This window comes from Lacerta agilis, chromosome 6 (assembly GCF_009819535.1).
Source record: "Lacerta agilis isolate rLacAgi1 chromosome 6, rLacAgi1.pri, whole genome shotgun sequence".
Classification (NCBI taxonomy): domain Eukaryota; kingdom Metazoa; phylum Chordata; class Lepidosauria; order Squamata; family Lacertidae; genus Lacerta; species Lacerta agilis.
This window is the reverse complement of record NC_046317.1, coordinates 22,567,511-22,581,517: the sequence shown is the minus strand read 5'-3', so window position 1 is coordinate 22,581,517 and position 14,007 is coordinate 22,567,511. Positions and strand designations below refer to the sequence as shown.

Sequence of the window (14,007 nt, the reverse complement as noted above, 5' to 3'; positions counted from 1 at the left end):
ATAGTTCTTTTATTTCTATTTGGGACAAGTGGGGTCTGCAGCAAAATGTTGCAGCGTGGCGACTCACTGATTAGAATTCCAGCTACACCGTTCCATAACCCTCCCACCAGGTTTACTATTTACCCACCCTCAATAGTTAGCATTCTGCAAGCACTGAACATGCTTGGTCCTCGTTGGACCGATTCTGCCTCCTCAACCCTAGGCTTTCTAAATATGTTTACTATTTTTTCCAAAGCTTGTGGCTCCTCCAAACCTCCCGATATCCCCTTCTTGTGTGTGAATAGTACCATTTTGATTACTTAAACAATCCCTACTCAGAAAATGGAGATGATATTGGTATACATGAAGTTTATAGCAGGGAACAGAGGCCGGATTCTAGTTTCCCCCAACTGTGGGGATTTCGAAGCCAGAAAGGAGGAAGAAACTGCAAGCCCACCAGAAATAGCCAAGAATGTTGGCTTTCTTTTCCACCAACCTCTCTCTTCCCTGTAGACTCGGTGGGAGATTTTATCCAACAGATTGATTTTCTGGCTAAACACCTCCACGTGGTCCATCATTTCTGCAAATGCTTCTGGGCGGTTCTTCACGGGCGCTCCTCGCATCGACGACGCAACTGCTTTGACGGTTTGTCCCATTCTGCTGAGCAGACCAGGCCCCTGCTTCTTGTGAGATGAAAGTTCCTGAAAATTAAGGGATGAAATCAAGCTTTGACTTGGGTGAGTTGTTGTTTACGTACTGAAAAACAAAAGATGTAGTAAAAAAAAAAAAAACAAGTTCACATCACAGTCCATATGAAACATGACAGACCTTTTTTCCCATCGCTGATACCAAAATTAATCTGCTCGCTCACACTCACACTAAAGTATAACCTCTGGCGGTTCCTGCATTGTGAAAAGTGAGGTTGAAGGGAACCAGGCAGGGGGCCTTCTCAGTAGTCGCGCCTGCCCTGTGGAACACCCTCCCACCGGATGTCAAGGAAATAAACAACTGTCTGACATCTGAAGGCAGCCCTGTATAGGGAGACTTTTAATGTTTGATGTCTTACTGTGTTTTAATTTGTTGGCAGCCTCCCAGTGTTGCTTGGGTAACCCAATCAGATGGGAAGCATATAGCTATCTATTACCTATTATTATTATTATTATTATTATTATTATTATTATTATTAATAATAATAATTAATAAATAAATAAATATTATTCTCGTGTCTTTTTGCTCTTGTGTTCCTTGTTTTGTTCCAGTGCTTTCAATAACTTCTTTAAAAGCATGGCTTTGTCTACAACCCCACTTAAGTAAAAATAAACTGGTGCCTATAAATATTCAAAGGCATTTCCATAATGGAGGGGTGTGTGTGTGCATTTTGATACTCGAACTAAGCTTCCTGAGAAGATGTGTTGTTTCATAGCGGCTTTCCTAAGGTCCTAGGCTCTTTCCCTGAATATTCCATTAAAAAAAAGAAAAAAGAAAACACAGGGTAAATGCAACATGGTATTTTTGATCTGGATTGTATCCGGACAGAAGCAAGGAAGAGATCTTTGGCTCTGAATGAGCAAACGGGGAGTTTCTCTCTGTCTGCTTTCTCTCAGTTTTGGTCTTTTCTCCCTGTAGTGCAGAGAACGTGGAAGGGTGTGGGAGAAGAAAAGAGGTATCTAAAGTTAGCGCACAACCTCTCCCCAATTACAATCCTGGGGGACAGAAGGGGGAATAGTCTGAATTCATCCTAACCCAGTTAGATAGGTACCTATTTTGGTCAGACTTGACAAATCTTACTTTTACGATAACAACAACAACAACAAAATAATAAAGAAGAATCTTTACCCAGGCTTGTGCGGTAAGAAAAATTTTGAGGTCCTCATTAAAAGTTAAAGTGGGATGATCAGCAATCCGGTTTAAAAATTTATGCAGTGCTTTCTTTCTCGTTTCAATGAATTCTTCATTAAATCGTTCCACAACTCCTTTCATTATGAATTTTTCAGGCAATGGCTAAGGCAGAAAGATAATGGAAGGGAAAACACAGTTAAGCTGCATAACTGCATGTATATGTAAACAGCCATTCTAAAAATATTGGTCTGCTTTGGATGTAACCTGAAACCACAGTTTGTAGTGTCACAAGAATGAGGCTTGGTGATTCAATGGGCTCACATTCTCCTCCTCCTCCTCCTCCTCCTCCTCTTGCATGGCTTGCTTTCATTTAAATTTTGGGGTTTTTGCATTATTCTAACTGTGATTCATCTAAAATAAAAGCAGAGGTTCAAAGGGTGAGAGGAGGTGGGAATGTGCAAGCCCAAGGCTCACTTAGGCTTATCTTCAAAATGTTAGAACATGGTTTAGTGTTACATGTGAACCAAATCAAAATAAAATATGCAGGGGTTTCATTATTAGAACAAATAACAAGGGAGAGGACACACTGCAGAAAAAGAACAGCTACCACTTATCACTTTTAAGAAATCAGTTCAACCCGTCCAATGTGCCTTTTCTCTTCTTTCAATCTCAGCTTTCTGCCTAACAAAACAAGAGTTGATTAGACCTACGGGAACGATGAGAGTTGGGTGTGCTTCCTCAAGTCTTCCCTTTAACCAAAGGAAATCCTGATAGCGTCGTCTAACTTCATACTCACTGGAGTCGAATTCACCACGCATGGTCTAGAAAAGATACAGAAGACAGTCGAATGAGGCATATGTCGAAAAGGCCTTCGGGCACTCATGGTGTAGAATGGCTATTTGGCGGAGAGAATGGGTGTTTTAAAGGCAAACAGTAGCCACTATGAATGGGACTTCCTCTTCGGCACAGAGGCCGTTTTGTATCAGAAGAACTGCACACAACCAGAGCAGAACTACAATTCATGACTCTGAGCATGAGCTAGGTTCATGAGATCATTCAGTCTTACTGCAGCACAGATTGGCACAGGAGGTTTGCCCAAATTGTATTTACAGCATGCTCTGAAGACGTCTAAGCTTTAAGCAGCCTTTTGAGAAGAATCTAAAATGGGAGGCATCTTCTTGTGCACCGGGGAACAAGCTCCTCCCTGCCCCCCCTTGAATACAATTGGACAGACTTCCAAGCAAATATGAATAAGATCAAGTTGCCTATCCTCTCCTTCACTTACAAATGGAGAAAAAAGAAAAGCACTCAAAGCAGTGGGTGGATAACTCAGTTGGTGAAGCATGAGACTCTTAATCTCAGGGCCTTGGGCAAAATAATCCTGTATTTCAGGGGGTTGGACTAGATGAACCTCGAGGTCCCTTCCAACTCTATGATCTAAGCTGGTCCTTAGAAACTCAGCACTTCTCAGGGAGACCTCAAAACTGACTGGTTGTATGGTTTTTTATTTTTTAAAATGGGCAAAGTATATCTCAGTGCAGCCACAAATATATTCCTATATTCATCACCCCTCATTTTAATATTGTCGTGTAACTGCCAGACAAACATGTGTGTGTATGTGTATAGGAGAAAGATCTGTGAAAGGTTATAAAGTATAATCACAAGGCAGGAATATGTGTGTGTAGAACTGTAGATATAGATGTGGGTGTGGGTGTTTGTGTGTACGTATGCAGAAGGTAACTACAGTCGTAGCTTGTGTTACGAACGCTGCATGTTGCATTTGTCACGGGTTACGAACCTGCTGAACCTGGAAGTACCGGAATAGGTTACTTCCAGGTTTGGCAGTTCGCGCATGCGCAGACGCGTCAAATGATGTCACGTGCATGTGCAGAAGCAGCGAGCATGCGCAGACACAGCACTCAGGATGCGAAAGGGGCTCCGGAATGGATCCCGTTCGCATCCAGAGGTACCACTGTATCATAAACTGACAAGCAGCATTACCAAACCACTTCCTTGTTATCTTTTCATTCATATAAATAGCTTTGGCCAGGACACCCCATGGGATTTCTGACCATTCCCCCCCCCAGCAGAACCGCATGCTATATCACACACAGCTTTTGAAACTCCCCTTATTTGGGGACTTAAAAAAAACCTTCAACATTATTATTTCAAAAAGTCTGTCACATGGCTGTTGGAAAAGCCCAAGCCCAAAGCCCTCTCAGGTAGGAGTAGCTGTCCCCCAAGGTAAAGTCTCAGATTCCCATCAGTCCCAGTGGTGAGGGATGATGGGAGCTATGGTCTGACAACATCTGGCTTCCTCTAAGGCAGGGGTAGGCAACCTAAGGCCCATGGGGGACAAGCAGCCCACGGGGGTTGTTTAACCGGCCTCCAAGCTGCCCCCGAACCGAGTCGCCCACCCATCGAGTCCCCGTGTGCTGCGCTAAACTGGCACAGTGTGGCGTGGGGAGTCACTTCCCCGGTGCTGGAAACTGCATCTGCGCAGGCGCAGATGCTGGAAATCGCACCTGTGCAGATGCCGAAAATCACACGCGCGTTCAGGCACGCAATTTGGACCACAGAGGGATGTCCGCTGGAGTGAACCAGCGCAGGTAAGGTAAGCCTTGCCAACCCCTGCTCTAAGGCAAGCGGAACAGACATGCTTCTTTCTTGCCAAGTACCACACAACTCCTGCGACATCGGTACCAGCTGCAAAGTTTACTTTAAATGGCCAAAGCGGAAATTTGCAACAATAGAAAACTAACCTTTGTAACAACTCTGTAGGTGATGAATGTCTCTAGGGCAGTGATGTGGCTTTCCGGATCGTCAACTGTAATGAAAAGATCCTTTAATTCCGGTTCATCTTCAAATTTGTATTGGTTGGTCATCGAAGACGGGGATGTGGGCATCAAAGGACTGAATGAATTGACCTCGGTGAGGGAGGCATCCTGTGGAAAAAACAAGGCATTTTAAAGAATTGCCACCTACACCCAAACTATACAACTTACTTGATGTCATCAGAGCTAGTAGTGACTCCTATATATCACTTATTTGTCATAGTTTGTGAGGCTAAACTATAGCCAAGGGTTGTACCTCATCTGTGGAACTTTCACCATAATCCAAAGGAATGTATCATAATCAAGACACTATCAGTCTTCAAGACGAAAAGGGGGCATCGACAAGTACTAACCAGAACCATTCCTACCATTAGGCACAGTCAGGACCATTCCTACCTTAGGCAGCTATTTTTGAATGTCATGAAAAGTAAGCAAATGGTGAATTATCTCGGCTTGAATCCAAGCAGTGCAAGGGTTTACAATATTAATAGAAAAGGCCGTTGTTCATTGTGAAGAGGCTGTAACTGCTGCTTCTCACTCACCTCAGGATACAGTGGTTTAACAGAAGCCCCTGTGGAGAGGTGACAGTTGGAGGAGGGAGGGGCCCCCGCTGGGATGGATGATGGCAGAGGTAGTTTTAGGGTAGTGCGACCAACTGGGTGCCCCACTGCAGGGAGCTGTCACAACAATGCTACAGAACAGGGTGGGGTGTGGAATGCCAAATTTTAGCATCGCACAGGGCGCCGCTGAAATCGGAGAGCCCAAAGTCCGCCACCGATGATGATGCAGTACGGGTCTATGGAACCTTTAGCCTTCCAGATGTTGCTAAACTACAACTCCCATCTTCCTTGGCCATTTGCCATGCTTGATGGGAGCTGTAGTCCAGCAACAGTTGCAGGAGCAAGGATTCTCCAGCCTGGGTCTTGTATGGCACTGTAAAATGGCTCAATGTGCGATTTAATGGTTCCTACATTAACACTTGAAGATTAAATTATTGACTCACTTCTCTCTGGTTAACTGCTTTGTCCATATATAATAAAATATTTTATTCTCGGGCTTTCTCAAAACACTTCTCCAGCATTGTATCCCTGCCCCCCGCCGCTGGCACACCAGTCTCAACTAGCTGTTTTTTTTATGGTCAGGCAACACCCAGATCCACAATGGCAATCGCCCTGAAAACTGGCTACTCAGTTATCAATGAAGCAGCAAAGGGGGGGGGGAGAGATATCAATCAACCAGCAAGGCACAATAGCTTTTATTGCCATGAAAAGGCCCTTCAAGTCTGGGATGACTGTGGTGCTTTCCCTGATTTCCAAAGGTCATGGATCTCTGCCTTTTCGTTTCTTTTCGAGCAACAGAACCACTTTGTACAAAGGAAGCTTAACTTTGCACTGGATACCACATTTTTTACAATGGCTAAAGTGCCAGTATTCCATGCTTCTTTTCCTGGCAGATCATTACAAGATATAAATTTCTAAGTCACACAAAAAGGTGATTTTGCATCCCGAAAAACTCCCTGAGCTGCCATGGGATCCCTTCTTTTCACTGAACATTGGGGGGTTGTTTTTAACATTTCTGTCCCACAAACACAAATCACTGCCTCTCTAGGATTAGTTAGAGAACCAATGTGGTAAGGGAATGATCCACAGATCAGGAAGTCCCTGGTGCAGTTCTTCAGAGAGCCGGTGTGGTGTAGTGGTTAAGAGTGGTAGACTCATAATCTGGTGAACCGGGTTCACGTCTCCGCTCCTCCACATGCAGCTGTTGGGTGACCTTGGGCTAGTCACACTTCTCTGAAGTCTCTCAGCCCCACTCACCTCACAGAGTGTTTGTTGTGGGGGAGGAAGGGAAAGGAGAATGTTAGCCGCTTTGAAACTCCTTCGGGTAGTGATAAAGCGGGGTATTAAATCCAAACTCTTCTTCTTCACCTTTGCCACAAACCACATGGGATGTCCTTCAACGAACTACCTTCTCTCATGTCATATGCAACATGGATAAAATAAGGGTCACACTAGATGCGACTTTATGCATGTCATGCAAAATTAATGCTTAGGCAGATCACATCTTTTTTGTTTATAAAGTGCAGTCACAAGGCGCATTCCCAAACTTGATCAGGACCAAAATACTTCAATCTTCCCCCCATGTCAGTTTCTCACCAGAAACCCTCCTTCCAATGCTGCATCTTAATATATGGATGGTCACTCCCCAATATGTATCATGATGCTTATCTGACCCCAATTGAACTGGTAGGATGTTTTTGCTGTGTTTTGTTTTTTTTTAATGTAGATTGAGATGTGCATAATCTTCTAGGTGTTAAGTACAATTAGTTGAGATTCAGCCTCATCTTTCCTGAGGAGCTCAGAATCTAAAAGAAGTTGCAGATTCCCAGGTGGACCCATGGCAGGACTCCACATAAGGTAGTGTCCTGTGTTCTGATCCTGCAGCCTCCAATGCAGCAGCAGCAGCTTCAGTCATGGTGAGGGGGGTGGAATTTTGCTTCCAGGGAAGAACAGGGGCTGGGAGGAATTGAAACTCCCCCTTTTTAGGGATCCCTCTCTAGGATGACTTTTAAGAGTCACAGATTCCCGAGAAGGTAGGAGAAGCCAAGGCAGCCTGGAAGCCCCTCCAGATATTTTCCCACCAGCACTCCAGATTGAGAGATTCCCCAAAAGGCCACACCTCTCTCTCCACCCCTGCCCATGCTCAGCTGGGATTCCCTCAGCCCCACTCAGAGTCTGACCTATGCCCAATGGCCCCATTTGGCACAGCTCACACCTCAATAATTTTAAGTTTGTATGCCTGCCTTCCTACTTAAACCTCTCTGTGGTGCCTTAACTGTCCTCACTACCATAATACCTCCCTCTCATCATTCAGACCGCTTACTCCTTTGTACCAGTCAATTCACCAGCTTTCTGCTGCTTGTCGACTTTCTAAGCTTCTTATGCTTACTTTCAAGTATTTCCGTGGTCTTCCTTATCTAGATCTACGTTCCCTTCTTTCTTTGTCTGCTGCAGCATGACACTTGTACAGCAAAGCTTCCAATCTAAAACCTAAACCTTACAGAACCCTTTATATTTAGCAATGGGAGCACAGCTTGGAAATTTAGATATCTATACCAAAAGTGGGTTTTAAACCATTGTTATTATTATTATTATTATTATTTGCAATGCTTTTAGTTATGTTCCAGTATTTATGATGTCATATATTAGCCCTGGACTCCTTTGGGAGAAAAGGTAGAATCTAAATCAAATAGATAATAAATCATCATCATCTATTTACCCTGGAATTTTCTTACTGGCCTTCAGTCTCTTTTGCCACCCTTTATTTTTCTGCCCTGCCCCCCTGGCAATGTGTCTTTGAACTGTAAGCCTGCGGGTGGATCTGCTTAATTTTAATCATTACTTAAAAGTGATTTGCTCTTTCACTAGTAATTTGCAGCAGTTTATCAAACCCATCAGCATGCGTGTGTCTTTTGCTATCACATAAAGGGGGGGGGAGGGTAATGGAACAAAAAGCTCAACTTCAGTGATGCTTCACATAGTAGTAGTAGTAGTAGTAGTAGTAGTAATAATAATAATAATAGGGGTTGGACTGGATGGCCCTTGTGGTCTCTTCCAACTCTATGATTCTATGATTCTATTTATACCCCACCCATCTGGCTGGGTTCCCCCAGCCACTCTGGGCGGCTCCCAACAGAATATTAAAAACACGATAAAACATCAAACATTAAAAACTTTCCTAAACAGGGTTGCCTTCAGATGTCTTCTAAAAGTCAGATACCGTAGTTGTTTATTTCCTTGCCATCTGATGGGAGGCACTTCTCGCAGTAGGGAACCGCCAGAAAGGCCCTCAGAGCTGGACCTCAGTGTCCAGGCTGAATGATGGGGGTGGAGACACTCCTTCAGGTATACTGGGCCAAGGCCATTTAGGGCTTTAAAGGTCAGCACCAACACTTTGAATTGTGCTTGGAAACGTCCTGGGAGCCAATGTAGGCCTTTCAGGACCGGTGTTATATGGTCTTGGCGGCCACTCCCACAGTCAGCAGTCTGGCTGTTGCATTTTGGATTAGTTGTACAGTGGTACCTCGGGTGCGCTGCTCTGGTTCGCCAGAAGCGGCTTTGTCATGCTCAGCATGCTGGTCACATGACCCGGAAGCTGTACGCCGGCTCCCTCGGCCAGTAACGCAAGATGAGCACCGCAACCCCTGATTTGGACACGACTGGACCTAATGGTCAGGGGTCCCTTTACCTTTACCTTGGGTTACAGATGCTTCAGGTTACAGGCGCTTCAGGTTACAGACTCCACTAACTCAGAAATAGTACCTCAGGTTAAGAACTTTGCTTCAGGATGAGAACAGAAATTGCGCCACGGCAGCCCCATTAGCTAAAGTGGTACCTCAGGTTAAGAACAGTTTCAGGTTAAGAACGAATTAAGTTCTTAACCTGAGGTACCACTGTAGTTTCCGGGTCACCTTCAAAGGTAACCCGGTGTAGAGTGCATTGCAGTAGTCCAAGTGGGTGATAACCAGAGCATGCACCACTCTCATGAGACAGTCTGCAGGCAAGTAGGGTCTCAGCCTGCGTACCAGATGGAGCTGGTAAACAGCTGCCCTGGGCACAGAATTGACCTGTGCCTCCATGGACAGCTGAGTCCAAAATGACTTCCAGGCTGGTCCTTCAGGGGCACAGTTACCCCATTCAGGACATGGATATAACACATTTTGGGCACAATCCTATGTTCCCAGAGATGGCATTCCAAAGGCCATAGGAGATTGTGGATCTCCCTCTCTGTGGGCAGAAAGGGAGGCCCATTCCAGGCACAGAACTGCCCACATTGCTCCTCTGCTATCAGCCCTCCAATGGTAGAGAAGAAATGTAGGGGCAGTTCTGAGTGTTGGGGTGGCTTTGCATCCTCCTGTTCCCCCAACCTGCTTCCAGAACAAACCCTGGAACTGGCATGCTTCTTTCCCTTCCAGCTCTTCTACCTTCCACCATGATGGACGCAAAACCAGCAGGGCTTCTGGTGGTTCCGGTGCCACAAATCATCTCTAAACCATCCTCGTGACTTTCTTCTACCCAAGGGCACATTGACACCATACTTTTTGAGCACATGGCTTCCTCCAAAGAATCCTGGGAACTGTAGTTTAAGGGTGCTGGAAAATGGGACTCAGATAAGCATGCCTACAGCACTTCACCATCAAACTCCTTACTGCCTTTAATCAGGTCTTTTTTCAGTCAGAACTGGCCAGAACTTAGTTCCTGCACCTGTCAGGTGGGTGCCATTGCCACTGTAAGAGAAACAAGGGAGGTGTTCATGGCGAGTTCTGGCACCTCTTTTTCTAGAAAAACAGCACTGCCTTTAACTATATACATTTCATATGCTCGCATCCTGCAGGTGGGTGATCTAAGTCTGAAAGAATTGCTTAAAGCCACATAGCATAGTGAGTTTATGGCAGAGGTGAAATTTAAACTGGGAACTTTAAATTTCATAATATATATACTCTTAACTGCTGAGCCACAACTGGCTCCAAAGGCAGAAAACGGATAAATTGGCATAAGTTGTTCCCCGGTGCCAGCTAGATTTTAAAGCAGATGTCTGACACAGATAAACCACAAAGCAGCACTCCACAGAGCAGTTTTGTAACCTTTTAAAACATATTAGTCAAAGTTCTTTATACAGAATATAAAAATCCGGGCATCTAATGCCTATCAGGAATGATGACAAAGGGTGATGGCCTACATTATTATCTTCCAAGGCACCTTCCAAGCTTTCTAAACACCAGGGGCACCATTAGGCCACACAGCCAGGTAGTTGCTAAAATCACATGTGCTTTATGTTTATGCTTTGAGTAATAATCTGGATTATTACACTTGACAGTTTTAAGATTCTCATTTTTCACCATTTAGGGAGCTGTTTTATTTCCATTGTGCAAGCTGCGAAAAATGATATATGAAGTCAATTTACCTCCAGGTACTCATGCACTAGAAAAATAATGTTTTGGATAGGCAGCAAACTTTGCAGATGAATACATAGAGGGGGCATGGAAACGGAGGAATTTCCTTCGTATTAATATTGATTTCGTAGGAAATCTTTTATTAATGTTCGTAAAAACCGGTTTATGAAAATAAAATAAAAAGTAAATACTGACCAGGAAACAATGAGAAGGCTGCTTTCCTTTCAATATCACTATACCACAGTGTACCAATATCAGAAAATGGTACAGTCATACCTCGTGTTACGTTCATGTCCTGTTGCGTTTTTTCAGGTTGCGAATGCTTGAAACCCGGAAGTGTTTACTTCCGGGTTTCCCCCGGCGAGCATGCGCAGAAGCGTTCTGCATGGTTTGTGCATGCGCAGAAGCGCAGCTCAGATTATGGACTTTTCAGGGTGCAAACGGCACCCCGGAATGGATTGGGTCCGTAACCTGAGGTACCACTGTATTTTGACACAGGAATGGCTAAAAATCTTAGTGAAGACAGCTAGCGACTCCCATCAGCCGCAGCGAGCATGGTCAACGGTCAACTATTGTAGTCAGTGTTAGAAGCTCAGGTATATAAGCTAGGTGCCAGATGGGTCCTTAAACCAGGGTTGCAGCAGCCAAAATGGATTGCTGAGTTGGCATTTTGGGGCCAAGCAGCTCGAAAGTTACATTTTTCAATACGACGTTTTGGTTCCTGAAATTCATTCTGATTGTGCAGGTAAAAGATAACTGATAAAATTCCACAGGGTGTGGTATTAGTGTGTGAAAACAGTCGAGATCCAATGATCCCCAGGCATGCACCTCCAGGTGGTGGAGATGTCAGGCACCATCGTAGTACCTGGTCATCTTCACTTGGTCGCAAGTGGCTGATAGCCAGGGCAAAACGTGCCTGGAGCCTGCCAAATTTTGAACACTGGCTGTAGCCTAATGCATCTGGAGAATGCCAAGATGGGGAAGGTTCCTATTAATTTCTATGGAGGCTCTGACAATCTGGGAATCCTTGCGTGCAACACACAAATTTGTTCAAAGTGTGGGGAAGGGTGTGATTTGCAGTAGTGGGCATAGGGATGGCTAAGGAGAAGAAATTAAGCTCTCTCTCCTCTCTCTCTTTCTTTCTTTCTTTCTCTCTCTCACACACACCTATTTCAGTCCATCCGCTTTCCCCAAATTAACTTGACAGAATCTGCTCCTGTTCTGAAGGACTTTGGAATCAGCACATTCAAGTATTAAATTGTTGCCTTCCAGTGTTTACCCCATCGCCACCCAAAGAGGATTCTGTACACAGAGCAGAAGCTGAAATATTATTTCAGCATTAGCCGGATGTATTTTTAAACATTAGGAGAAGTGTACGATTCATAAATGATTCATTAATGCCTTTTAGGCTTCTATTCAGGAGCAAATCTAGCAGTCAAATCTAAGATGCTGACATTTGGATTTTTCACTCCATAAATTTCTGTCATAAACAGATCTGTGAACACGGGTTTTCAAGAATGAAAAATGTGTGTCGTCTCCTACAGCTGCTCTGTGAATGCTCTTCTGCTTAATTTGTAGAGAGGCAGCAGGGGTTGAATGTTTGCCATTTCAAACAGCTGGTTTTGAACCAGTAACTGGCGGACTACAGTAGCTTGGAACAGTTTTACCTCACAGATGGATCATGGAAGTAACGTAATTCTTTTGTGTTCCAAGGTGCCACCAAATTCTCTCAAGCCCCAACTGGCTATCATTCTGGCCATGTGAATGGTTCGAAGTCTGCATTTTAAATAAAAGGACATATTCTACTCATGTAAAAAACCCACACTGATTCCCGGACCATCTGTGGGCCAGATTTAGAAGGCGATTGGGCCACATCCGGCCCCCAGGCCTTAGTTTGCCTACCCATAATATAGGAGATGGCTTTCTCCGTGACTTGGGAATTCTCTCCCTAGGGAGACCTGTCTCACTTGCTTCTGAAGATCTTCTGCCAAAGCACAGCTTTCTCTTCTATCAGGCAATTTTTTTATCCTGCCAATTTGTGAAATATTCTACATTTCCAGTTTTCTTAACTTGATTCGTATCTGTCTGCTGTTTTATCTTAAACTTGTTTCAGGGCTTTATAATTTTTTTATTGTATATTATGAAGCTGTTCCTAAATCTATTTGTAAGCCAGCTCGGTTTCTTCTTTTAACCGAAAGGAAGGGTAGAAATAGTTTAACATATAAATAATAATAATAAAATAGTTACAGACTGACCTGACTTGACGCAGGCTAGTGCCGCAGGCATTCCTACCTAGCAACAGGGCTCCTGATATTTGGATCAGAGGAAGAGATTCAAATGCACATGCTGCCATTTAACAAACTCGAGAAATAAAAAATGACTGATAGCCACTAATTTCTTCAAAATGAAATATGCCATGATTAATTTACTGTCGTGCACTTCAGCAAGAATTTGCAGTTCCGCATTCGGTTCTCGCCATGAGCCTTTCGAACCAAACTCTGACCTTAAAAATTAAATTCTTTGCTTGAGAATATGTAACAGTGGTGGTTAGCACTTTAAAAAGTAAGAAGCCCCTTTAAATGTGCTGTGGGAGGGGGGGAATTATTGGTTTGTTATTGTTCTTACTTTTACTATGTATTTTGAGGTTCTTCTTTGTAATTTTATCTTGAGATCTGCGGATGAAGGGCAGTACAGTGGTACCTCGGTTCTCAAACACCTTGGTACTCAAACAACTCGGAATCCAAACACTGCAAACCCGGGAGTGTTGCGGTTTGCAAACTTTTTCCGGAAGCCGAATGTGCTCCGTTTTGAGTGGTACGCTTCCGTTATGAATGCCACACTTCCATTTTGAGTCAAAACAAAACAAAAAATAAAAAAATCCTTCCAGTAGCACCTTAGAGACCAACTAAGTTTGTTCTTGGTATCAGCTTTCGTGTGCATGCACACTTCTTCAGATGCACTGAAACAGAAGTCACCAGACCCTTAAATATAGTGAGAGAGTGAGGAGGGGTATTACTCAGAAGGGTGGTGGGAATGGGTGATTGGCTGATGGGTGTGGAAAACCTGTTGGTGACTGTTTACGCCGAAGCCTGTCTGTTTTTGCTATTTATTTTGTGTTTTTGTATTTGCGGCTCCTTTTTTGTTTTTGTTTTAGTGACTTTGTGGAACCCTGTTCAGCTACTGATTGATTGATTGTGTGACTGCAGCAGTTTGTTTATTGCTTTCATTTTATGGATCAATGGTTTCGTTAGAGAGTAAAATTCATGTTAAATTGCTGTTTTAGGGGTTGTTGTTTTGTTTTTTAAGTCTGAAATGGATTAATCAATTTTGCATTACTTTCTATGGGATAGCGCACCTTGGTTTTTGGAATGCTTCGGTTTTGGAATGGACTTCCAGAACAGA

The 14,007-nt window shown here is 43.9% G+C and overlaps 1 protein-coding gene across 1 annotated transcript in view; it reads right to left on the bottom strand.

Annotated features, from left to right (window-relative positions):
* The window catches only part of SNX7 (sorting nexin 7), a 40,370-nt gene that overhangs the window by 21,377 nt on the left and 4,986 nt on the right, over positions 1-14,007 (bottom strand). The window contains exons 2-5 of the mRNA XM_033151584.1: positions 4,581-4,763; positions 2,529-2,639; positions 1,816-1,980; positions 476-680 (exon numbers count right to left, since the gene is read on the bottom strand). Coding sequence (XP_033007475.1) covers positions 476-680; positions 1,816-1,980; positions 2,529-2,639; positions 4,581-4,763 — 664 coding nt within the window. The remainder of the gene's footprint in view (positions 1-475; positions 681-1,815; positions 1,981-2,528; positions 2,640-4,580; positions 4,764-14,007) is intronic.